This window comes from Eublepharis macularius, chromosome 8 (genome assembly GCF_028583425.1).
Source record: "Eublepharis macularius isolate TG4126 chromosome 8, MPM_Emac_v1.0, whole genome shotgun sequence".
Taxonomy (NCBI): domain Eukaryota; kingdom Metazoa; phylum Chordata; class Lepidosauria; order Squamata; family Eublepharidae; genus Eublepharis; species Eublepharis macularius.
The window spans coordinates 99,340,161-99,366,186 of NC_072797.1; the positions used below are offsets into that span (position 1 = coordinate 99,340,161).

The following is a 26,026-nucleotide window of genomic DNA, read 5'->3' on the forward strand; positions in this document are numbered from 1 at the left end:
TCTCCAGATAGACGGGAGTTTAGACTGCCCTCTGTGCCGCCAGTGGCACGGAGGACAATCTAAACTCCCCTCTGTCTGGAGGTCAGGGGGCGGGGCCACCGGCCATATGACCATTTTCACCGAGGGCGATTTAAACTTTAAAAAACTCCCCCCTTGTTCCAGCTGACCCAAAGTGACGTCATTGTGCGGCCCTGAGTTCCACTACTGAGTTCCATTACCTCTTTTCCCAGAAAAAAAGCCCTGGCTATTCCCCCCTTTAAAAAAAAAAGGAGGGGGAGGGGGCATAGCTACCTTTTAATTGCTGGATTATTTCTTTTGACCTGTTTCAGCAGAAAAGGTAAATAAATCAGGATGTTTTTATAAAAATAAAATAAATAACATATGGAACAATTCTTTGGACTCATTCTTGGAAATTTTTCAGCTAAATAAAGCAAATTACCACACAATGCATAAAATCTGAAAAGGTAGGGAATTGACCATGATCCTAGCAGTTTTATACTGCTGAAAAAATTTGCCACAGATTCCAGTTATTCTGAAGAATCTATCTCTATTTTAGTTTATGTATATTAAGATATAAGTAAACATCACCCATTACCTGGTTTATTTCAAGAAGGCTATCAGGATAGATGTGCATAGGGAAGGCAACATATGAATAGCATACTGAAATAACTAGCCACACAAGATAGTTTCTATTTGTACTTCCTCACACTTGTTTTGTATTAATTAGTAAGCACAAAAAACAGAAGAAGATATAAAGGGATTTTGTATTCCTGGAAGCATTCTGGTTTCATTAACCATTTTAACAATTCGGGAGGCACCAAGCAAACTTCAAGGGACAGACCTGAAAGAAAACTCAGCGTTGCTAAGCAAGTCTCTTGGATGAAGAAAGAGCTCCAAGCTTGTCTTCCAAATACTTTACTATTCCATGAAAGCACTATGACATTCCAAATGAAAAGGGAAATGTTTCCTCCTAACCAGTATTTTTAACTATGTAATTTTGAAATGCGTTATTGGTTTTTAAACTGTACAAACTATTTAATGTAATTTTAAATTATTTGGTTGTAATCCGCCCTGAGCCTGCTAGTGTGGGGAGGGTAGACTATAAATCGAATATAAATAAATAAATAAAATAAAAAAGGCACACTCAACAATGCTTTAAGGTACTTAGCATGCAACAAGGCATGCACAGGAGTGCTTCATGCATGTAGCTGTAAACTGAACATTATTTCACAAGGATTACTCCAAAACCATTAATCACTAGTGGCTTGTCAAACAGGAATCTATCTATGATAAGGCTCAAGAGCCATTATTTTAATAGCAACAAAACATGAAATACAGTAATTATGAAACAAAAGCATGATACTCATTTCCTGTTTGACATACACTTCCTACTCCAGTTTGGTTTCTGCAAAGGCTAACTTTTAATGGTGTTCGCACATAATCTTGTAGTTGGCTAGACTTTCCTTTTATGTTAAATATTATACGTACCTCCATAAATCATACCAGCTACAAGACACCCGTAAAACTGGGGAAGGGAAGAATGAGATAAAAAGGGTCTAACCTAATTCCCTCTTTTGCAGCTTTACAGGGAAACTCTGGAAAAGGAAGGGAAAGGGCACACATTCCTGTACTGCTGTTCCTGAAGCTACAAAGCTGGACAGCCTGGCTGCCTCCAAGTCTCCTGGCACTGGAAGGTTAGGATAAAACTTCCTCCTCTGCCCTGCTGCCTCAAGCTTGCTTATTTTTATGTGAAGTTTAAGCAAAAAAACACACACAAAAATAACAATACATACACATTAAGAGGGGGACAAATAAAAGGGACAAAATCTAAATAGTGGCATAAATGCTTTCCCTTGCAATCAGAATGTCTCCAAAAATTTGTGCTATGTTGACATGCTGTAAGAGTTTTGCACCTCTTTTGTGGATGGCTATAGCTACACATAGGAAACTGGATAAAATTTTATTTAGGACTATTAGGACTAGAGGAAGATTGTGATTCTTTAAATTTAGGAGGTTAGATTTTTAGAATTTATTCATTATTTGGAATATATTTATTACATGAAATTTAATTTATCCAAGGCCGCTCAGTAAAGTTCACCACTTAATCTCAAAATAAAATGGATCACTGTTTAACGAGAGAAAAAATGACTTGCGCAGTTTTGAATAAATAAGATGAACTGATAGGGGTATGTGCTGAAGGCAAATGACTAAAGGAAAATGTCATCATTCTCCTGTAAATATGTATATTTTAAAGGAAAAGAGCCCGGTTCATAGGGACAAAGTTGGGGAAGAAAACTAAACACACTCTGAAAGAGCTGTCTTCAAAGTGTCTGAATGTACAAGATGTGCCAGGTAGCTTAAACCAGTCACTCTGCACAGCACAAGGGGATACAAATTAGAGCAATGACAAATGACTGTCTCAATCACCCACAACACACCACATCTATTATCTGAAATCAGGGCACTTTCTCCCATCCATCCTGTTTGCACTAACATACAAACCCAAGAGTGAAAGACAATCCTGCACAGATGCATCCAAGACCTCCAAAGCTTCTGCCCTGCTTATGCTCACCTCTCTTTTTTTGCACAGTGCACCTAGAAAGTGAAAGTGACTCCAATCTGAGCTGAGTTCAGCAGCAGGATAACTGCACAGTATTCCTAGTTAAAGTCATATGCTTCTGATCAAGCAACTTTTATGAATAGAATCTAACCATAGATATTTTAAAAGTTCTTTTTTAAGTTGAAGTGGCTTGAAAAGTATATGGACTGTGTGCACTGTACAACTTAAAAATTAAGTTGTAAAGTTCAACTTTTTAAAGTGGAAGTGGCTTGAAAAGTATATGGACTGTGTGCACTTGTACAACTTAAAAACAATTAGAATTCTGCACAATCAGAATTCTTTACCAAGCAAAGCTAAACTCTGCATCCTGCAAAAAATATGCAAATTTGAACATATTCTTCTGTTGACTTAATTTATTCTGCAATTTTCACTATTTGCATAACTATTTGCATAACTTTGCTCTGGTTAGGCAGAGCAAAAAAAGTGACCAATGCAAGGTGATCTAATGAGTCATAGCCTGACAAGGCATTCAGACCCTTTTCTTTCCAGCACTATTACACCATGCTGGTTCTCAGAGTTATCTGAGGCTACAAGTCAGAGGGGGTGGGGAATGTAGATAGGCTGCTTGGTATCAATCACACAGTTGTGACAATTCCATCTGCAAACTAGTGCTCTCCTTGGATGGCTGCTAGAGTGTGGAGGGCTGTAGCATTAGTGCTTGCGTAGCAACATGAATCCACTCAACTTAAGGTAACCAAGATGGAAAACAATAAAAACAGTAAAAAAAGTTAAACTCTTATGGACTTATACAAAATGATTAAAACAAACAAACTCATGAATGGAAAGTGTGTGTGTGTCAATGAGACTCAGTGAGGGAATGTCAGACAAAATATTAAAGTCAATATCCCTCTCGTTGAAGATCATGACAGAAGAGGACAGTCAAATTTCCCTGGGAAGGGAATTCTATAATTTTGGTGCCACAACTAAGGCGGCCCTTTCTTGGGTTGCTCCTCATATAGTAGGGGCACCCAAAGAAGATCCTCTGAAAATGACCATAATCATTGGGTAAGTAGGTTCATATGGGAGTAGGTAGTCCTTATGGTATGTTGGCCCCAAACCATATGGGGGTTTTAAGCACCTTGAACTGCACTCAGAAGCAAATTGGAGCCAGTGTAGGTGGGAAAAGACTCAAGAGAGGTGGTCCTTACTACTCATTCCCGCTAGAATTCTGGCTTCAGCTGTCTGCATCAATTGTAGCTTCCCCACACTCTTCAAGGGCAGCCCCACCTAGAGTACATTGTAGTAACCCAATAAACATTTTACTAAAGACAGGATCTTTTTTGCCAGGAATGGTAACAGCTAACTCATGAGTTGAAGCTGGTGAAAGGTACTTGTGGCCACCACTGCCACCCACTTTTTCACCAGGAGGTCCAGGTTCAGCAACATTTTCAAACTACGAACCTGCTCCCTTAGGGAGATTTCAACTATATCCAGAACAGGAAACACCTCCATTCCTGGGTCAGTTATTCCTTCCACTTCTAATACCTCTGTTTTATCAAGATTAAGTTTCAGTCTGTTAGTCCTCATCCATCCCAAACCTGCCTCCAGGCACTGGTTCATAGTTTCCACAGCCTCCCTGGGGTTCACTGGAAGCACAAAATACAGGGGAGTATCATCCATATACTGATGACAACCCAACCCAGATCTCAGGATTACCACTTCTAGCAGTTTCACATAGATTTTAAAAAGCACGGGGGACGAGATGGAACCTTGGACAACAGAGACTAAAGCACTGAGCAGCAGTCTCCCAGCACCCACTGAAACCTATCTTCCAGGTAGAACTGAAATCACTACAGGATGAAGCATCCCAGTCCTAACTCAAAAAGGCAGTCAAAAGAATACCATACTCAATTGAATTAAAAGCCATGGACTGGTCTGGGAAAATCAAAAGGATCACACTCCACCTGTCCATCTTTCAGTGCTGGTCACCAAGGGCAACAAGGCTATTTCACTCCCATAGCCAGGCCTGAAATCGAACTGGGAAGGATTAAATCAATTTTCTTCACCACATGTCCAATCACCTTGCTCAATAATGGTATATTTGAGACTGGACTTTATTTAATCACCCACAATAAGTTATGATGTACCTTTCTATTGCTAGCAGGCATAGTCTGGATGTGACACAATGATTGACAAGGTGCTGCACTAGGGACTCTACAGCAAGGCTGTTAGCTGTTTTTCCTCTGGATGCTGCCTCAGCCAGCCAATCTGATATTGTGTTGAGGACAAAGCATAAAAAACTGTGCAGTTTCTGCTGGCCTAAGCTGCCTTCTCATGCAGACCACTGGACTATGCTACACGTAATTTTTGACCATCACTTGCTATGGTCAAAATTACTACTTTAATTCTAACAAATGTGCTCATCACACTTAGCACCAATTAAAAGTATATCATAAAGTACAATAGCCATTTTAATTATGTAGCTGGCACTAAAAGTCATTGTCTGAGTTGTATTTCAGATTTACAATTGAGAAGTACCAACAAGCAAAGCTTTGCTTGTAAATTAAAACAAAATTATGCAACACTTTCAAATAACTTCCTAAGTTTAGCTAGATTTTATTCCTAGCTGTATCACTGACTCATTGTGTAGTTAACGATGAATCAGTAATGAGTCACTAAAATTGCCAGTCTACAAAGATAATATTTACACACTTCCCTGAAATATGTTGATTTGCTAGTGTGAGATAATGTGGGTAAAAAGGGCTGCATGCCCTTTCTGAGATATACTGATTCTTTCGGGTCAGATAAGGTGCGTAAATAGTAACCAGAGACTTCCTTTTGGAAGATTCAACTCTGACAAGGGCGACTGCAGGTAAACTCCCTTATCCTCAAGGAGTTTAAAGATTTAAGACTACTTTGTAGACATGTTTATTCTTCCTACACGCAGATGTCCTACTCAGCTACTTAAGTTTTTGAGGCTGAAACCCAACATTTTTAGATTGAAATGTTCAAATTTGTCTAAAGAAACAAGAATTCTTTTTCTAACCCCCCCCTTCAATTAAAACAAAACTATTAAGAGTCGACGTTCCTTCGCCACCATATAAAAGCGTTCAGACGGTTCTACTCATGTGTAATTAAATAAATAAACAGCATTGAAAATGCTTCACAGAAGATGTTATCTACATTTTCTTGCCTGGCAACGTAAGCCATCGTCATTAAGCCACTCGCAGCGTGACGACTATCAGCACACTGAACTTAGAGCGCTAGTACGCCTCCATTTCTTCTACTTTCACCCAGGCACTCCCAGTTCCCCAAGCATTAGGATAAACAAGGCGTACTCTCTTCTTTCAAGCAAACGGCCGAGGGTCACCAGCTTCCCTCTGCAGCCTACAGAGACCTCCTTTCTGGAAGGCGGAGGCAACAGCCCTGCCGCTGTGACGCACCTTGCGATGGGCGCTCGTGTCGTGTTTATCATTTCTGAAGACCTCCGCATTCTGGTGCCGCTGCGGCCGCGTGCGAACCACGTTTCCCCTTTGAGAGCTCATTCCCCACACATGCACTCAAACCCGGAAGTAAACCTTCGGGGTAGCGCCTCTTCACTTTCGGCATCGGATTGGCTGAGCCACCGCCAGAAAAAAGATCTTTCCCCTTGGCCCTTCGACCTCAGCGAGGCAGCTGAGATTGGCTCGGAAGCCGATGGTTCCGCCTCCATTCCAGGATCATTGGCGGCTACCTCCAGCGAAGAGTCTGACCTCATTCGCGGGTTTCTGAAGAGCGGCCGGTCGGTGAGGCAGAAGCCCCGCCCCTTTGCCCTCCTCGGCTGTCTTCTGTTTGCCCAGGCTTTCTCTTCCCTAATTCAGTTACTCGGGAGTGGAGCTACGGACAGACTGGAGCGCAGGCCGCGGTCACACACACTCGCCTCCATCGTTATCGAGCTTTTCGGGGAGTCCCTTTTCGGTGTTTGCCACGGCTGCGAGCAGAGCGTTGCCCGAGGCGCGGCGGTTACTCAGCACAAACCGACTCCTTTCAAACCTTCGAACGGCCCTTTGAGGCGGTGGGGGGAGCCGCGTGTCCCGTCCGCGAGCGAGCGAGCAAGCGCGCGCGCCGCCGCCCGACCAGGCAGTTGGCCGCGGCCGCGCGCTCTTGACGGAGCGCTAGGGAAGGTGAGTGGGCCGGTGGCCCTCAGCCTTGCTGGCCTGAGGCAGAACGGAAGGCACCTGCATGGGTCACTGCTCTGTGGGGTAGGGACGGACGGAGCTGGAGAATGGCTGGGAAGCCGCCGGCTCGCCCCTGGGGTGGCCCTGAGTGAGCCTGCCCTTCAGGGACTGGCAGCCTTGGCTCCGGTGCGCGCGCAGCCTCTCCTCCTCTTCCCCCCTTTCCCTTTTTTCATTCAGACCCGGGGCTTCGACCATCCGCAGCGCCTTGCTGGTTCTTGCAGGCCCGGGCGCTGCGATTCCTCAAAAGCGATTGGAAGGGTGGGCCGGATCGCGGCTCACTCGCGAGGTGTCAGCTGAGGGTAACTACTGCCATAGCTTGGGTTTGGGCAGCGATACTGGAATCAATGGCACGGCTGAGCTCATCTCGCAGGCGAATGAAGGTGGGGGTAGATCGGATGACATATTATGAACGGGAGGGGGTGTTATGGGAGAAACGTTCCTCTGGAAGGGAGGGGGACCTGCAGTGCAATCAGTGCCTCATTTGTATGTGAGAGAGCTGTTTCTCTTGGGTATAAGAAGTGTACTGTTCCAAGGGAATAGGCAAGAGCCAAGCAGCGCAAGCTTCTTTTTAAAAAAAAAACAGCGACAACGAAGCCTTTTTATCTTTTGTCTCCTCCACAACTGTATCCGTTTCTAGCCCTGTTGGATTTTAAGTCTGTAGAAAGTGTAAACAAAATTTTGGCTTAGAATCGTTTTGCTGGGTGGGACGCTTGTAAATAATTGCTTCTAGTTTGCCTGTCTTGTCAGCTAAAATAAATAGGAAAACATCTTGCTTCTGGTTGTTTCTGAGTTTCCAAAGCTACCCTAAGCTTTCAATCTTGTGATTGTGCAAAGAGGTACCAGTCTGAGATGACAAAATACACACAATTTTGGTAGCTGTGAATGGGCAGATTGTTGTGTGTGTTTTTTCTTTTCATAAAGGGAATGCTATAGTATAGTGATTTGGAATGTGCAAATATAAAATAATATGCAAATATTATGAAATAGGTTGCAGGTTGAGAATCAGCTGCTCTGTTTCTACTTGTTCATAACTTTACTTTTTAAAAAAATAAACTTGTTTATTTGAAACAGATCAAACATTCTTGGAAAACAGCTGGTATGACTTATGTCCTTCCTAGCAGCACAAGTATTTTCTACTCACCATTACTTCATGCTTTCAGTCTTTAAAAATACACTGTTATCTTATGGAGAAATAGAAAAGTGAAATCGCTCAAACCCCCCCCCCCCAGATTTGATGTTATTAATTTAGAATGGATGGTGGAGTAATTTTGCATTTGCACCCATGGCTTGTCAGTTTGTATACTGAATAATTTCCAGTCTTGTTTGTATGTTCATCATATTTAGGTATACTTCATTGGCATTAGTTGGCTTCAGTGAATCTTGTCCATGTGATATGTGACTTTAAAGTGGCTGGGAGCATGTTGAGTACAGCAGTATGGAAAAGACTCTAAATAGCTACAAAAAACATATGTCCACTTCTGACAAAATTAGGATACAATTCTATAGACATTTATCTGTGATGTTTTGATAAGCAAACTTTAAAAATTTGAAGGAACTTCACTTTATCACTTGCTTTGGAACTACCTTAAATCTTCAGTTGTGATGTCCCTAACACCGCCTTTAGTGAGCTATGGGTTCCAGTCTTCCACTTTGTTGATTATCAGTATTAACTTTCCGAAGAAACCTTTCTATAAGGAAATACTGTACTTAATTGAACAGTGTGCATATTAATATTTAGTGAGCAGACAACCTAATGAGATGTGGCAAATTCTACTGCAAGATTATTTTCCATGGATGTATTTAATATGTGTGGGAAAAACACAGTTTCAGAAAACTTTCATGAATATTCTGCAAATGTTGTTTAGTAGGGGTAAAATATCTTATTGGTTTCCAACGTTGAATGAAGTGAAAACATAGCTTACGTGTTTCATCTTTACGCTCTAAAGCGATACTAGGCCTAGGTTGCCATTACAAAAATAACAACTGTCCTTTATCATGGTTGGGAACATGGCTGTGTAGAATGGTCTGAAAAGAGGTCATGTATTCTCTGGATGAATCTAAATATCCACTAAAGACACACCTACAATTTTGATAAAATTAGGGTATATCTCATAGACACTTATTTTCAGTAAATCCTATTGAATTAATTTAAACTTCCTTAGATGCACAGAATGATGTTGCAAAACTGATCTATGAAATTTTCAACTTTAGAGAAATTGAATGGAAATCTTATATCACTTTGTTTTATATGATTCTGTTTTGAGAAGGTTTGCAATTTCTTTCAGATATTGATCACCTATTGTTGTGACTATAGCATACAATATAGTATTCAGTCTCAACAATACTTTTTTCGTACCGTTACCCAATACTTTTTGGAACGTTAATGTTTAGCTGCAATCCTAGGCAAACAACTGAAAATAAGTATGATTGAAACTTTGATATAACTGTTAATCACTCTGGTGTTAGTAACTAGGATCAAAACTTCCCAATCTATATCATTAAGAAAAATGTTTCCTTTGCCTGTTGCAACTTTTTGAATAGAAGCATGGTAGCTGCTTTAGTCTTGGTGTTTTATCTGCAGTCTTTTTAATTGGGAAGTGACATTTTTACATTTCTGTGCAAAAAATTCTTTTGAGGCCATCTTGTTATCACGGAACTTGTTGGACACCTGTACACCAAAAGTACAGTTTTCTGTTATCCCTCTTTATACTTGCCAGCCCTTCTGACCCTGGAAACATGATTTTGGGGATTGTGGAATCCACACAGAAGACTTACCCACATTGGTCAGGGGACTCTAGGGAGGGTGCTGGAGGTGGTAAAACCACCCCTCCTCTTTCTTCTGTCATTCAGAAGAATAACAAAAGACACAGTGGCTTCATTGGAGAGGGGCAATGACTCAATGGTAGAATATCTGCTTGGCATGCAGGAGTCTCAGGTTCAGTCCTGGCATCTTCAGTTATAAGAATTGGGTAGTAGGGGAGGTGACAGACCACTACCTGAGATACTGGAGAGCTGCTGTCTGTCTGAGCAGACAATACTGACTATAATGTACCAGTGGTCTGATTTAGTATAAGGCAGCTTTGTATGTTTCACTGATTCATATAGGCATTCTTCCATATGGGGTCTATGACCCCAGGAATTATCTTTCTGGAGATTGGAAGTGGCTGCAGAAACTGATAGAAACTGGAAAATCAGCATTCCTTGTTCATATGATAAAATACAGGCCATTGTTAATGTTGGTCTTGTGTAGTCAAATTGTTTAGGTAGTGAGACAGAAGCATTGCTTAGAATATACTTGAAGGTAATAGCATGAGCTACTCTTGCTGAAGGTAATGAGTTGCTGTATGTTACGCTTTCTGTTTAAATATCCAAGAGCTGGATAATGCTTTAGGGAAACATTTGTAGTAAGTGTTCTTCAGCAGACTTCATAACCATGACCATTCTAACAATAGACAAAATGTTATGGTTGTCTAGAAGTTTGCATCCAAAGAATTGGCTGTCTAGTACAAATCAAGATGCTTCCTCTTCCTTACTTGTATTCTGTTTTGTACTTGGTTAGCTGGTAGTGAAGTCAGAATTGTAATGGACAGAGGAAGATTCTGCCCTCATTTCTTCCTCAGTCAGCTCTGACCAATCAGATTTTAAATACTGAATGGAATGTTGGAGTGGGGGGAAATGAGGTGGTTTAACATCCAAGGACCAGCTGAAAAATGGGAGTTAGGTTTTTGGAGGGAGAGGTGGTTGGCAGTATCCTGGATTAGGCAGGGAGTCCAATAGGGACTTCAGAGTCTTGTTTAGACAGGCAGGGTTTGGATGCTGTTCCTGTTAAAAACAGTGAAGTTTTATTGCTTGCCTGGTCATTCCTTTCAATTTCAACCTCTTAGAAAACTTTGCAACCGCTAAGCATAGAGCACCTCCCAGCTCTAGTAACTTGTGCCATCTGTCATACTAGGGTGGGAAGGCGTTTAAATGTAAGTATGTTTGTTACCCTTGACTCTTGTGTTCTCATCAACCCATATAACCCACAGCAGACTGTATAGATTCTAGGGAGAAAGAGTTCTGATTGGTATCAGTTGTGCTCTGTTTTAAGTATCAAATTCTCTTGTGTAAAACAAAAGAAATTCACTTTGCCTTGCACTCCTAAAGCTGATGGTGGATCTTTTAATAAGGTGGGTGTGAGTGATGAGGTTACCTGAGGGATTTGTTTGGGGGTGGGTTAAATATATTAAAAAGTGAAAGGCCTGATCAGGGATTGCAACAACAGGTTCTCAGGCAGGCAGCCAAATCAAGCCAAACTGGAGGTATCCTTTGTTTCAAGAATAGGAGCAGAAGATTATGAATACCAGATCATAAAGGATTCCTCTCCCTTTGAAGTGTCTTCCTTTTCTGAGCAGCCTTCCTCTGCCATTAGGGACAGGCCGAGGAGGGTCAGGACACTCTACTTCGTTCCCTCTTTTGGTAGTCATATTACAATGTTAAAAAGACAATAGAAGGCACGATGGGCAAAATTCCCCTTTTCATGCTGTTTTAAAGCTAAAGAGATGTTCCCTAAGTCAGCTTAACTCCCTAGCCCATAGTTCCCCACCCCTCCAAGTGTTGCTTTCCCACTCAATTTCTTTCTTGCCAATATATGTAACTTCTCTTGTTCTTTACCAACTGTATGTAAGACTTTGCCCCAGTCCTTCCTCTTAATTCTTCCTTCAGAAGGCTTAGTCTTCGTATGTAGTGCAGTGGTGTGATAATGAGGTGTCAGAGTGCTGAGGTGGTAGAATGGATTGTATCACTTCAGACTGTAAGTGAGGGGTTCCATTTTTTTAAAGCTCCCCCTGTAAATAGAAAGCTAGCATGCTGATCTTTTACATGCAGGGTATTTTTAGAAGGGGAGGGGCCATAAAACTATGACTGCCCACCCACAGCTTTAAGTGGTACAGCTCATACTACCACTATTATGAGTATGACCCCTTTTCTAGGGTAGATTTTGCCTTTAATCTTTCCCTTACACCCTCTGGGTAGATTGCTGCTACCAGGAATATTATATTCCAAGATATTTTATTTAAATTTTCCCTTTGGTAATGTGCCTAAGCGTTAGGCTCCTTCGTGGTTCTGTGTGGCCCTGAGGATAGGAATGGGATATAGCAATGATGATAAAGCAATGACAGCTACTCTGGGATATAACAAAACAAAATAAACTTTTATTTTGTCAAGAAGCGTATTGGTTTCATAAAAGTAGTTCTTGGTTCTTAAAGTTACTTCATTTAAACTCATTCATACAGATCTCTTCTCAGGCTTCTCACACAGTTAGCCTCTTTCTCTAACTCAGTATTTCTCACAGACGTGCTTAAAGTTACTCAGGCTGCACGCAGCTTGCCTGCTTTCTTCTGACTGAATCTTTGCTCTCCACTCTCAGTCTAAACTGCATTCACTCTGCCCACACTCTTAGTCATCAACCAGTCATATCACTCACTCATCCCTCTCTCACCCCCACTCTTCACCGATCTCACACCAAGCATTTAAAGACACATGCACACATTTACTTGAAATCATTACAACCACCTTAATCTGCATTTGTAAACCACATTTAAGGTAACTTTTTTTTTTACCAATTCTTTTAGCCTCCCTGTCACATGTCCATCTTTTGTTGTTCTTCTGTAACATAGATTTGATGGAGTAGTCTTTTTAGCCCTGGTTCTTCCCTGTCAATAGCACAGTGATTCAAATTTCTGCCTTATGTAAACTCTACATCACCAGTTGTTTCGGATCTGTCACTGAATGTGAATATCTTTGAACAATCTCTGTATAGTATAGCTATTTCTAAGGTAATTTGTAGCAGCTTTTGCATAAACAGCAAATGATAAAATCCACATATCTATTTCTAAGGTAAATTGTAGCAGCTTCTTTGTGTAAAAAGACCAAATGATAAATATCACAAATTTTATGAGTATATAAACCTAAGCATTTCATATGCTTTTCTGAAGTCAGTTCTAATGTATTGTGTATGTGGTTTTAAAGATGGATGTGGTAATCTGGAAATAATACATTTTTAAAAATGTAGAGCTATTTGGTATTTCAGGATTCTGAAGATTTAATCTCTGAGCTATAACAAACTAAAAACATTATTTGCTGACTTATGTGTATTTCTCAAGACAAAGATGGGCATTGTCCTGTCCTATGTTTACTCATTTTTTGTGCTTTTGCATACATATTTTAGTTGTGGTTTTAATTATTTTTACAATGCTTGTTGTAACTTTTACCTGTCTTAGTTGACCTGATGGACAAGAAAAATGGAGTACATTTGTAAATAAATATAAATAAGCCAAATCAACTTTTGATCAAATTAATTTTGATATAAAGTTTAATATTTTATAGATGTTTAAACAAACAGTATTTTGTTTATTTAGACATTAATATCCCAAACACTTATAATTTGTACTAAAATATATGCAATCCTTATTCTGAAACCCCTGTTAAATGAATGTTCATGGAAATCCTTCCAATGGCTAATTTTTTCTCTTCTTATTTCAGATTAGAAGATGAATAATCTTTCATTTAGTGAACTCTGCTGCCTATTCTGCTGTCCACCATGTCCAGGCAAAATTGCTTCCAAACTGGCATTTTTGCCCCCAGACCCCACATATACACTGATGTGTGATGAAAGTGGGAGTCGCTGGACTCTACATCTTTCTGATCGCGCAGACTGGCAATACTCTTCGAGAGAAAAGGATGCCATTGAATGTTTCATGACTAGAACAAGCAAAGGTAACAGGATTGCCTGTATGTTTGTGCGTTGTTCTCCTAACGCCAAGTATACTTTGCTTTTCTCACATGGAAATGCTGTTGACTTAGGTCAGATGAGCAGCTTTTACATAGGACTTGGTTCACGGATTAATTGCAACATATTTTCATATGATTATTCTGGATACGGAGCAAGTTCTGGAAAACCAACAGAGAAGAATCTATATGCTGACATCGATGCTGCTTGGGTAGCTCTTAGAACAAGGTAAAGAGACAACTTATTGTAGTATATTTATACTAAATTTGAATGGAGTGTTTTTTCAAGAAGTTCTCAGTTTAAATTTGTGTTTCTTCTAGGGATGTGCACCAAAAAAAATCCAGAAATTCAGATCTGGGTTTCAGGGATCCCAAAAAAACCCAGCAATGTTTCTCTGACAAATCAGAGAATCCGGGATTTATTTGGCCATTATTCCTTATGGGAAAACCTATTCCTTATGGGAAAACCTATTCCTTATGGGAAAACCTATTCCTTATGGGAAAACCTATCTGGACATTATCCAGAGGGCTGGGAGGGGGCATTTTTCAAGCAAATTCCACCACATTTCCAGGGAACTGATTATACTCTAAAAACCAACCAAGTTTCAGGAAGATTGGAGCCTGGGTCCAATTCTGTGGATCCCTGAAGATGGTGCCCAAACCACTCTCCATTGTTTCCTATGGGGAATCCTTTCCAAGCAGGCTGTCAGGCAGAATCACACAGGGGCAAGGCTGCCAGTGGCCAAAGGCACCCTCCCAAATACAAGAAGAAGCCCAACAGAACGAAACTGAAGCAAGGGAATGGATAGAATCCCCCCCAGAACCAAAGTGAATCAAGGGAACCAACATCAAACCAGAGAATCAGATCAAAACAGAGAGAATTCCACCCAAACTGAAGCAACGGACACTGTTGCAACTTAATCCAGCTGAACCAGCATCACTCACAGAAGCTAGGCAGGTGTGGGGAGCTCCTGTATGAATTGACTATTCACTCCCCCCCCCCCCCCGTCTCTCTTTCCCTTCCCTTTTTGCAATAAAGTGGGGAAAGACCAGGAAGGGGCCAACCAGTGGCTGAAGCCATATTTCCCAGATTTATCTGGGGGGTCTGGATCTGGGCTCCCGGATTGGATCAAGGATTTTTTGATTTGATGAGAAAAGGCTGGATTTAGCCAGATTGGGAAAAATCTAGCTCCCCTCTCCAGATCTGGATTGCACACCCCTAGTTTTTTCACTCTCCCTCTAAAGGAAGTGAAATCAATTTAGTATGGCAAGCAAAAGTAGCAATTTGTTCTTATGCCAATAGTGATCAAAGTGAATGGGTAAATTACTGGTTTTATTCAGTAAAATCACCAATTCAGCAGCAAAGAGAACCAAATTAGTGGCTTAAAACTGCTCTTGATCTATACTTAGTTGGAAGTAAGTTTAATACAGTGGAATTCAATATGCACAAGATTGCATCTTTAGACGTCCTGTTGAAAATGCTCTTTATGCTGAGTTGTATGTTCAGGCAAAAACACATCGCGCTCCTGGAACAGTGTTGCTACAAAAAATTCAGTTCAGGGACTGAATGTTGCCATACATCAACATCTGTAGTCATTCCTGTATTAAAATATGGGTCAGAAGCTGGACATGAGAATTGAACTGGATAATTATTATAGGAGCATGGCTGAGGGGCATCCTGTGATTTGATAGTTACAAAATATACAATACAAAATTGCCCCCACGTATGCATGCACACATAAGTTCCTGGAAGCTGTACTCAGATACTATTTTATTCATGAAGTTTTTAGTGCAAACCACTCCAGACATTTAAAGGCTTACTTTAATAATAATGAAGCCCAGTGTTTTTTTATTGTTGTAATACATACATGAATGGCAGATAATTGGGAATAGCAAAATGGTAGTTTTGATAGAAGCAAGTCTATATAAAGTATGGTTTTTGTTTCTGAGGTTTTTTTCTGGCATTGGTATGGGGAATCTACAAGTGAGAATGAAATAAAGTTCTCTAGAAGAGCTTTTCTATACTTTAGTGTAAAATGTGTTAGAAAACTAGAATGCCATTGACATGAGCTGTGATATTGATAGCTATCAGTATTGCCTAAGAGTTATAAGAATTTGGGGGTGAGGGTGGGCAGAGCCCTATTATTACTTCACTTTTTCTAGAAGTTGATCTGCCAGATTTCCTTATACTCCAGATGTAGATAGAAGGAGGGAAAAAGGACTCCAATGTTGCTTTCTAAGCATTTGCATTTAATTTCCTTCTTTCTTGAATTAGTGCTATGGGAGGTGGAAAGGAGCTTGATGATGCACAGTTTATCCACCCCAACCTTTATTGCAAATGAGGGTATGGAGATTGCCCAGATGCTGGGGGAGGAGGGGTTGAAACATTTATGGTAGCATTGCCTTGCATATTAGTGGAGTGCTAGCAGTCTTGAGGTTTTGTAGAGATGTGACATTTCCAGAAATTTTTGAGATTGCATATCTTAGTTTTTACAGTCTGAGAAGGAAAATTACAATAGGGCTAGTAGTATAGTTTTATACTAGAAGTATAAAACCCTCTTGGGCATTTGGAAGAACTTGAATGGTTCTTCGGATACTGACCATTTAGCCTCTCTTATCACCTCTTCTTCCTGATACATCCTCTAACTTAACATGATCAATACTGAACATTAGAGATGGGCACAAAACGAACTCCGGAACAAAATTCCATGCGGAAAAGCCGGTTCGTAGTCAAAGATCCACGCGGTCCGTGGGACCACGTTTTCTGAACCAAACAAACTTTTCTTACCGTTCCGTTGCCAGTTTGGACACTTTTGGCTCCAAACACTCCCTCGCCCAAGCAACAGTGGCAGTCTTTAGCTTGCCCCCAATCTGAGGCCTCCAGGCTTGATTGGCAGCTGTCCCTGCCAACTAGAGAGCTCCCACTCTGGCCTATCCAGCTAGGAAAGGCAGGGGGAGGGTTAGAATCTCCAAGGCAACTAAGGAGATAGGCCTTCATCAGCCATGGTAACACCAATCTCTTCCTTCCAAAACCATGTTAGGCAGGTTTTTCTGCCAACCAGAGTGCTCCTGTGTTGTTCAATCTCTTGGCTTTTCCCATAAATAGCGGAAGCCATGTGAATCTTGGTTTCAGTTTCTCTAGAGTGGGAAAGAGAGGAGAGCTTGGTGGCTGGCTGTGGTGTTTGGATTGGGATTGGAACTTGGATGTTTGGCTGGCACTTCTGGCTGCTGGAAAAGGGGTTGAAAAGCCTCTTTTCTCTTGCTTTCTTTTTTTCTTACTGACTGGGGACTGGGGAGGTGTTTGGGAAAAGGGTGCTTTTTCCCTTTCTTCCCCCCATCCTCGTCTTAGCTTTTCACTCCCCTCCCCCAAGCCTTGTCTTAGGCCTTTGGCTGGAGGAGGGCCTACTGAAAACTCCCTGTGAGTTTGGGCTCTCTGAGCATGAAGGAGGCCGTCCTGGGCCACCTCGAACTGGTTCGGAAATTAGGTGAGTTTGTTAAGTTCGTGTTCCATGGAAATTAACAAACCATGAACCGAATGGTTCGGGGTTTTTTGTTCCGTGCCCATCTCTACTGAACATACTTTGTCTGGTTTTTTTTTTTTTTTTGGAACCACTTTGTTAGGGGTTTAAATAGCTTTTTCCTTCTAAATACTGGAAAGCAATGTGAACTCTGTCTGAGTGAGAAATATCTTTGTAGATTATGTAGTATATGATATTTATGTGTGTTCAGATTTGCCAGATTTCATAATGCTGCCAGATTTCATAGTGCTGCTGTGTGGACTCAAACAAATCCACTTTTTTCCCATTTTTCTTTGTGTTAATTGAACCAGTACATTTTTATTAACAGACCATATCATGTGCTAATATTGAAGTACAGTGTAGTGTATATTTTTGAATCAGTTGTATATGAGTGCTGTAAAAGAAACAAATTGTGACAATACAGCAACAGAAATGGGTGAAGCATAAGGGCTCAAAACAGCAAGAAAAACAAATAAAAAGGATATATGTATGCATCCCTACTTAAAAGAGAAGAATTTGCATAATTTTGTTTAGCAGATGCTTTTTCACTATGCTTATTTTGAAAGCAGGCAAACATTGTTTGCAGCCATATTGGTTCAAAAGTAAAATTTAGAAACAACAACCCCTCCTTAACTATCTCCATATTGCTTTTTATTAAGACCAAACAAAGTGACACAAAATAGCATGCAAGCTCTCAAGTCCACCAAAGTTCTTTATCAGGCTGAATGTTACAAAAATAAAAATGAGATGTGTACAAGAAAAGAAAAGATGCCTCAGGCCATGATTTTATGCACGTTGCAGAACGTGAATAAAGTTTCAAACTTGATGAAATGGCTGAAAATGATTTATTGTGCATAGTTCATATATGATGTACAAATCCAGGCTACCTGCTTTATTCATAAGGTACGTGTTTAACAGTAAACATTAACGTTTTTCAGGTATGGAATCCGCCCTGAAAATGTGATTATATATGGCCAAAGTATAGGAACAGTGCCATCTGTGGATCTTGCTGCTCGTTATGAAAGTGCTGCTGTAATTCTTCATTCTCCTCTGACCTCAGGGATGCGCGTAGCTTTTCCTGATACTAAGAAGACCTACTGCTTTGACGCATTCCCAAAGTAAGCTGTAGTATTTTTAAAAGTTTGAAAGTGGAGGTGAGCTACCTGGCACATTCCTTAAAGGAAAACCAGAAGGAAATACAATATGTGTGCGTGTAAAGTGCTGTCAAGTCGCAGTGACATAGGGTTATCTCATAGGGTTTTCAAAGCAAGAGGTGGTTTGTGTAGCAACCCTGGACTTTCTTGGTGGTCTCCCATTCAAGTACTAAGCAGAGTTGCTTCTGAGATCTAATGAGATCGGGCTAGCATGGGCCATTCAGGGTGTACAAAATGTTACTCTGTTTTACTCATTAACCAGGAATTGGTACTTTCTCCCCCTCACTACCATAATATATTTATAATTACAAGTAAAGACATCATAGCTGTTTCTGATCATGCCTTTATCCTCCTCTAGTTGCTAATCAATAGAATAGTTTATATTTTTTAAAATGTGACTCAGTAAAATTACTGAAGCACTAGATTACTTTCATTCTAAATGCAGACTCTGTACCTTTTTAGGCCACAGTTTAAAATGTGTACCTGTATATTATTCCCTACAGCTCAGTTACTGCCACCCCCCATAGAAGGAGCAAGTTAATCTAAAAGTAAAGGCCACTGTTAAAGGATCGCTAACCCAATTTGCCACATAACCTACCCCACAGAATTAGAAACAATTGACACCATGCAAAATATCAATTGGTAAAAATTATATTCCTAAGAGACTGCATTTACCCCTGCATATTCAATGCAGCGGTGTTGGGGGTGGGGGGGAGGACAGAGTTGATACCAAATTACTATCTAAAACAAATGTGCACTGGAAATTTTATCCAATTACCCACGAATGCAAATCAAATTCATGAGACAATGGTAAATTTCTCAAACCCTACAGATTTGTCAACTTTGGTTTTCTCCACTGTATTAGTTATCCAAGCTGGAATGCTTGTCTTGCCCTGCTCGAAAATGGGACAAAATGGATTATAAAAGACCAGAGACCAACTATTTTCCATTGGAGTGGTAGAGGATAGATACTAATGCCTGACCTTTACTGGAAAGCTCTGGAAAGTGGGAAAGTTACCCCCAATGCTGTATGATGCCTATTAATCATTCCCAAATTAGGCAAAAATCCATATAGTATTTCAGTTACAGACCTATATCACTGCTGACACAAATTCTAACATCAGTCCTACTAGATAGGTTATAAATGGAATTGCATATGTCCAAATCAAATAAACTTATTCATAAATACCAAGGCAATAGTGAAGACCTAATTTGTTAATACAAACAAAACTAGAGCCTGCATTTAAAATGTTTATGTTTAGTCATCTAAGTTGTGGTATGTACTGGCTTAAATGCTTCCAGTAAACTACCAGCAAGGAATGTAAAAAAGCAGTAGCTCCTTAAAGACCAACTGGGTTTCCAGGGTATAACCCTCCCACCCTCTGCTTGGATCATAAAGGCTCCTGCCTTTTTCCACTCCTTGTATCTGATGAAGGGAGCCTTGAGTCTCAAAAGCTCATTCCCTGGAAAGCTAGCCGGTCTTTAAGGTGCTATTGAACACAAATCTTGCTCTTCTACTCCAGACCAACACAGCTACCCACCTGAAACTCTTAGGTAATGTACATATTTCACAACCTTGGATATTTTAAACTCTACATTTAATTAAACATCAAGTAAAGATTATGACATTTTTATTATGACTAGTTGCATACTATTTTTTGTGTTCCTACAGCATTGACAAAATCTCTAAAATAACATCTCCAGTATTAATAATCCATGGGACTGAAGATGAAGTGATTGACTTTTCACATGGCCTAGCATTATTTGAACGCTGCCAAAGACCTGTGGAACCACTGTGGGTGGAAGGAGCAGGACACAATGATGTTGAGCTTTACGGACAGTATCTTGAAAGATTAAAACAATTTGTATCACAGGAACTGGTGAATTTGTAAATGGCTTTATATAGTTTATTGCTGTTGATTTTGTTGCAGAACTGCACAGCTTAGTAACCACAGCATAAAACCTGATGGTTTTGTTTTCAAATCAGGTCAGTTGCCTTCATAAATGTACAGGTAATGATTTGTAAACATAATTAATGAAGGTTTTAAAACCAGTGTTAACTGGAACAGTGAATGAGAAAGACAAGCTGGTGTGGTTTGTATATTTTGTGCAAGTTTTCTTAGACTACATGTAACTCAGTTTGCAAGTCTTTCTTAAGATGTACAAAAATCATAGGGAGAAAAGTAAAATTTTAATTATGTAAAATCAGATGCTGTAAAGTGTTGCCAAATGCTTTAGCATATCAAACAAATTTATATATGATATTTTTAAAACATCTCAAAATGTACTGTGACTCTGTTGCACAGGTGTAATTGAAGCAGTTGTAAAGTACAAATAGCCATTGCATTTGGAGGAATAAAGAAGGCTATGTAAACAACCACTGGATTTTATAGACCCTATTATATAGGGAACAAGTAAAAATGTTTTATTACTTTTCATGTCTTATTCTCAATGTTGCCTCTCTCTTTTCCTGGATGATTGATAGCCAAAACTGCCTATTTGGCCATTCACGTTGCTCTGCAAAAATAGGCACAAAATGTTGATTCTTCGTAAAATGTCCGGTTGACTGGGTCCATAGTAAAGCAACCAAATACTTAAGTGATTTTCCTGAACTCATTAATACTTGTTAAGAACTTTCTATTTGGCCATTTTGAAATGATCATGTGAAAAACCAGAACTTCAGTAGCAACTCTTAATATTGGTCTGAGTTTTGTACTGGCAACATGCAAAGTTGCAGTTGTCATTTCAGTTTTGATTTGAATGTTGATAAGTGTAGGACTAACTGTTTCAGTTCTGAGAATTCTACTAATGTACTCCTGTATATTGAAAAGAATGTTGACAATTAACTCGTAGTAAAATAAGTTGCCTTTCCCTTAAACAAATTCTGCTTGAATAAAATATAATAGATCTACAAATGTAGCCTAATAATTTGTAAACAAAGTAATACTCCAGTACACACTGTGCTTCTAATTTTAAAGCCTTATATAGTTTACTTGTTCTGCTGAATGTTGTGATTGTCTGTCTGAGAATATTCAATAATATATTATGTATTGTGAATACTTAGGTTCCAGTGCGTTAAACTAAAATAAGAGAAATGCCACATACTTGATACTGAGTTGTTTCTGCAAAGCATAAACTGTAAGTTCCTGACTAATTCATTCTTTGTGACAAGAGAAAAGCTAGAATAGCATAATTTCTGATAAGACTATCTTGCCAAAACCTGCTGCTCTGATTACCTGTCCCTCTTTCCTTCCAGAGGTCTTCCCTGATTTTGTCATGTTTCTGTTTGAGCTAAGGTATTCTGCCAGTCTGTAGTTTGCTTAAAAGTCATGCTGGTTTCTAATTTAACTTTGAATAGATTTTGTTTTATAAATGAAGGATTGAACACATTAAGTATACAGAGTAGGTCATTTTTAGACTGTCATATAGGAGGTAGCAAATGTCAAAGGTTTCAAGCAGTTACTATAATTTAGTGTAATGCCAAATTCAATTGAAACATGAGGTAATATGGTAACAGAACACACTTGTGCGCCCTTTGCCTTCCATCTCTCACCCCCCTCTCACATACAAGAGTGTACAGGGGAAAGTGCTGCTATGGTCAGAATTATGGCTGCAGATCATCTCCCCCTGTGTCACCCAGACTTGTTTGTGTGGTTCCCTACACAGGAGTAATTAGGTTGGGGGGAAAGGGAAACTAATTAACCCATGTGAACTGATGTTGTGTTAATGAAGAACGACTTTCAGTGCCAGTAGAAAGAACATCTCTCTCGTTCAGTTTTTTAAAGACCATGAATTGGAAATGTGTGTGCTAGCTTTGCTTCATACTCCCTGAGCTAATTTAATTGAGAAAATTACTTGGCATGTAAATACAAGTGCCTGAGTAAATCTGGTGGCTTACAATACTGCAAAATATGCATGCATTTCATAACAATGTGATCTTTGAAAGTGTCATAACTTACTACAGCAATTTTATAGTGTGCAACTTGAACTTTTATAGGCTCCATCTTCTTGCAAATACATTTGATCTACTCTGCACTGTTAAAATCAACTAGTTTAGTTATCCTTCACAAGAACAGAAACCTCTTTACTCCTTAAGTCCAGTTCCAGGAATGTATCTGTATTTTCTAATATCAAATTTGTTTGTAAAAGATGCATCCCTGGAACATGGTTCCTAAATTGTTTTTAGTTCAGATATGATATTGTAAAAGGGGAAATTGTTGGCTACGTTAATTGCTGCAAAGTGGAAATTTATTGTTGCTTTTCAGCTGAAATGATTAGAAGACACACAGCAGTGTTACTTCTGCATCACTTTGGTACTGTTGTTTGTATAATTAAAAATCTTACGTAGTATTTCACATTTTAAAATCTTCTGAACAGATGAAATTAATCCTACTGTCAGTGCATGTAGGCTGTAAGAAAACTTTAATATTGGCAATATTTACTTTTTTAAAAAAAAGAAAATTGACACTATATTTTAAGTAGCTATATATCTGCCAAGAATTGAGCTGCAGTTGGTAGCTCTGCTACCTCTATGCAGTCCATGTATTCGCTCTACTTTGGCAGTGATTTGAGATTAAAAATGCCTGTTCGATGTCAGTTTGCTATAAGGTGGCTGCAGCCACGTGGAGAGCTATTATCAGTCATTCTGAGTAGGTAGGTAGGTAGGTGCATTTTTCTCTCTCTCTCACTACCTCATATTTCAGATTGTAGTTATGAGGCAAGTGGAAGAATTTTCCTCATATGTGGCTGAAGTTGCCTTTCTGAGTTTACAAGTGGCTGTTGCGGCAAACTAGGCATTTTTATTCACTTTGGAGGATTCTGTGATTATACCAGTTCATTTCTTTATCAGCTAGAAAAGATAAACTTGTGGAAGATCATAATTATTGTCAAATAAGTGGTGCCAGCTATGTAAAAGGCTGTATAAACTGTTTCTCTTATATGGAGAAACATGATGAACTTTGTCAGGCCATGCCTATTCTGGAGAGCTTTTGACTAACCTGGGTCATGTATGTTTAGTGTTGGAGATTGGAAGATTCCACGTCAAAACTGAAAGAGAAACTACCAAAATATTATGCTTTTTGGAGATATTGAAAGCAAAGAATGTTCACATTTGTTCATGCATAATAGAATCAAGTTGCCTACTTAACATATTTTACACAAGGCTTTTATGAGGAGGCGTGTTACAGAGAACCTTTTTGTGCTAAGAGATGTAAGTATAGCTTCTGTTGTACTTCCATTCAGTAGAACCCTGATATTAAAAACAAATTTTATTAGCCCATACACTTCCAGTTTTGACCTGATGCTGATGCTGATTCTCCACTAAGACATTTTATAGAGCTACTAGCTACTAGTGTGCAGTGATTATTGCATTCAGTGAAAAGCCATTGATCAAAAAGTCTAGCTAACTTATAATTGGGACTAATGCTTGAAGTATTCCAAGGAAGGAAGGGAAAAGGCAGCTTTAGACTAGCAGCTTTGTTTTGTTTCTGTGCTGTGCATGGTTGGTCATAAAAGAAGCTGAGCAAAAGAAATGTGGCAGGTAGTAAAACTGAATCCCACTAACTTAGAGAGCAAAATGGATTCTTGTTTCACAACATTGTCTGCTTTTTTCTGAGCACTACCTCAAACTGCTCTGTTACTTTGGGATACTTGAGGCCCTGCCTTTGGAAGAGTTTGCAGCAGTTAAGGATGTGTTTTATTAATACAGTGTCTAAAATATGTTTTCCGTAAACACTGCTGGTAATTCTCTGAAATGAACTCTTTGCATTGAGTTAAAGGTGAAATATGTTAAATGTACTTTACAGCCACTGGCTAACTTTTTTCCTTATTTTTCCCTTCTGATAAGAGTGGGATTAATCTTAATGTTGAGTCTGAACTTTATCCACTGTCTTAACTGCTCAAAAATTCTGCCGATTATTGTACATTAAGACAATTCAAATAAAACCCAGCTTTTGGCTATATTCCTGTCTCTACTGTATGGTTCTGTGTTTTGCACATTATAGTTCCATTTCCAAATATTGGGAGGGGAAAAGATCTGATTTGAGTAATGATCCGCAAGTGTGCATTGTACAGTGATGTTAGCATACCTAGCTGATTTTCAGTAATGATTGTGTGCAACTTTACAGGACCGATTCACACAACACATAGAGTTTTTGTTCCCATCATGAAGATATTGTATCGCACATGTACTGGGAGTTCTGTGCCTCCCAAGCCTTTAGGGATCATAATCGGATGGTGACTCTAGCATGCCTAGAAAAGAGACTTAAGCCTTTCTTGCTTACTGTTTTCACAAACTGAATCTGCCCTCCTTTCAGTCTGTGAAAACAATGCAGAATATAGCCCTTGTGCACATGGGGTACAAAGTCCTTGTGGCTGCAGGGATTTTGTATCATTGGGCCTGCTGACAGAAATCTATTTTTTAAATATATTTTATTAAAACAAAAAAGGAATACAGAAAAAGAAAGGGGACAAGCAAGACAAATAGTGCTACAAGGATTATTAAAATACAGAGTACAAAAATCATAACTTTTATAGATACTAGAATAATAATTAGAATAATAATTAAGCCTATTTAGTGTATATTTAAAAAATAAAATAAAGCTCATTTAATTATCACTCCATCTTATTACCTTTTCTTAATAACAATAACAATGCTTATTACTTAATATAACCAATGGTCATAATCTTTAAGAGTGTTAAGGTACAGTAATATTGGAAATTCCAACCTGTTTCTATTCCTTATCTTAAAAAATGAAAAAAAATCCTTATTTCCCCTATATTTATCATTACGTTTTACTTATGCATTACTTAACAATAACAATGTTGACTTTTTGCCAATATTTCAATATTATCTACCATACAGTCTATTCTATCAATTATCTTTATATAGCTAATTATCTTACAGTCAGATTATAAAATACTATGGCACTATTTTACCTGAACAAGCAGGGAGGAACAGCATCGCTCACTCTGTGCTGAGGCGACAAGTGTTTGGAAGTACACGATAGACAATAATATCTTCCCTCAGGTCATTCACATAGCTGGCACAACAAACATCAGGGCGAACTTGCTCAGCCGATTGTTCCACCCTCATCATGAATGGGTGATCAACGAGGGATACATACTACCCATTTTCCATCAGTGGGGCTTCGTAGATGTTGACCTATTTGCAGACTCAAGCAACACAAGGGCCAAGACCGTTTGTTCTCTAACACAGTGGGATCCCAAATCCCTAGGGACGCATTTCAGATTACGTGGGACAAGGGACTATCCATTCCCTCCTATACCCTTGCTTCCAAGGGTATAGGAGGGAAGAATAGCGTTTTTCAGGACAGTGTATCCTTATCACCCCTTTCTGGCCCCATTGGGATTGGTTTCCCACTCTCTGGGGAGTTGGTTAGGGGTCAATTTATCCAACTTTCCCTGGAATCAGACCTGTTACAGAGGGAATTGTGTTCTCCCTCTGAGGCGGAGGACATCTTAGGTGGTTCCCACCATCCAATCAGGGAGGCAGGAACTAATTGTCTTCCTCCTGTCTAGCGTGTGGGACACCTCTCTTCAGTTCTGTTCCTGCCTCCAGAGAGAGCAGTCTTGTAGCAGACAAGTTCTGCTACTTACTAGGATTTCACTTTCCCATTCCTATTCCTTTGCTCTTTTTCCCCTCTAATCTTTCCTTTGTCTTTCAAACTCTGTTGACTTAAACTTTCATAGTTCCTCCCTATCTTCTTGCTGTTCTCTCCTGTCTCTTACTACTCTTCCTGGCTGACTGAGAGGATCACGGCAGCCATTTGGGGCTTTACTTGCATCCCA

At 39.6% G+C, this 26,026-nt stretch overlaps 2 protein-coding genes across 4 annotated transcripts in view; one reads left to right on the plus strand and one right to left on the minus strand.

The window, feature by feature from the left end:
- C8H9orf85 (chromosome 8 C9orf85 homolog) overlaps positions 1-6,317 on the minus strand; it is a 32,330-nt gene extending 26,013 nt beyond the window's left edge. Inside the window, exon 1 of the mRNA XM_054986567.1 lies at positions 6,004-6,317. Coding sequence (XP_054842542.1) covers positions 6,004-6,105 — 102 coding nt within the window. The 5' untranslated portion in view covers positions 6,106-6,317. The remainder of the gene's footprint in view (positions 1-6,003) is intronic.
- Positions 6,318-6,375: 58 nt separating this feature from the next.
- ABHD17B (abhydrolase domain containing 17B, depalmitoylase) lies at positions 6,376-24,177 on the plus strand. 3 transcript variants are annotated; one of them, XM_054986565.1, is made up of 5 exons: positions 6,376-6,723; positions 6,955-7,157; positions 13,300-13,774; positions 18,002-18,181; positions 19,890-24,177. In XM_054986565.1, exons 3-5 carry the CDS (start codon positions 13,308-13,310, stop codon positions 20,107-20,109), a joined length of 867 nt encoding a protein of 288 aa, XP_054842540.1. In that variant the 5' UTR covers positions 6,376-6,723; positions 6,955-7,157; positions 13,300-13,307; the 3' UTR covers positions 20,110-24,177. The 3 variants fall into 3 exon arrangements, with proteins under 3 accessions (XP_054842540.1, XP_054842541.1, XP_054842539.1); XM_054986566.1 differs by lacking the exon at positions 6,955-7,157 and having other exon boundaries at positions 13,300-13,533; positions 13,621-13,774; XM_054986564.1 differs by lacking the exon at positions 6,955-7,157 and having other exon boundaries at positions 6,377-6,723.
- Positions 24,178-26,026: the final 1,849 nt, after the last annotated feature.

Bases quoted from the DNA above. Each gene is read 5' to 3' on its own strand.
- ABHD17B (XM_054986565.1), top strand. From the start codon at position 13,308: ATGAATAATCTTTCATTTAGTGAACTCTGCTGCCTATTCTGCTGTCCA. The intron at 13,775-18,001 runs GTAAAGAGACAA...AACGTTTTTCAG, and splicing joins TGGGTAGCTCTTAGAACAAG to GTATGGAATCCGCCCTGAAA. The intron at 18,182-19,889 runs GTAAGCTGTAGT...GTGTTCCTACAG, and splicing joins TGCTTTGACGCATTCCCAAA to CATTGACAAAATCTCTAAAA.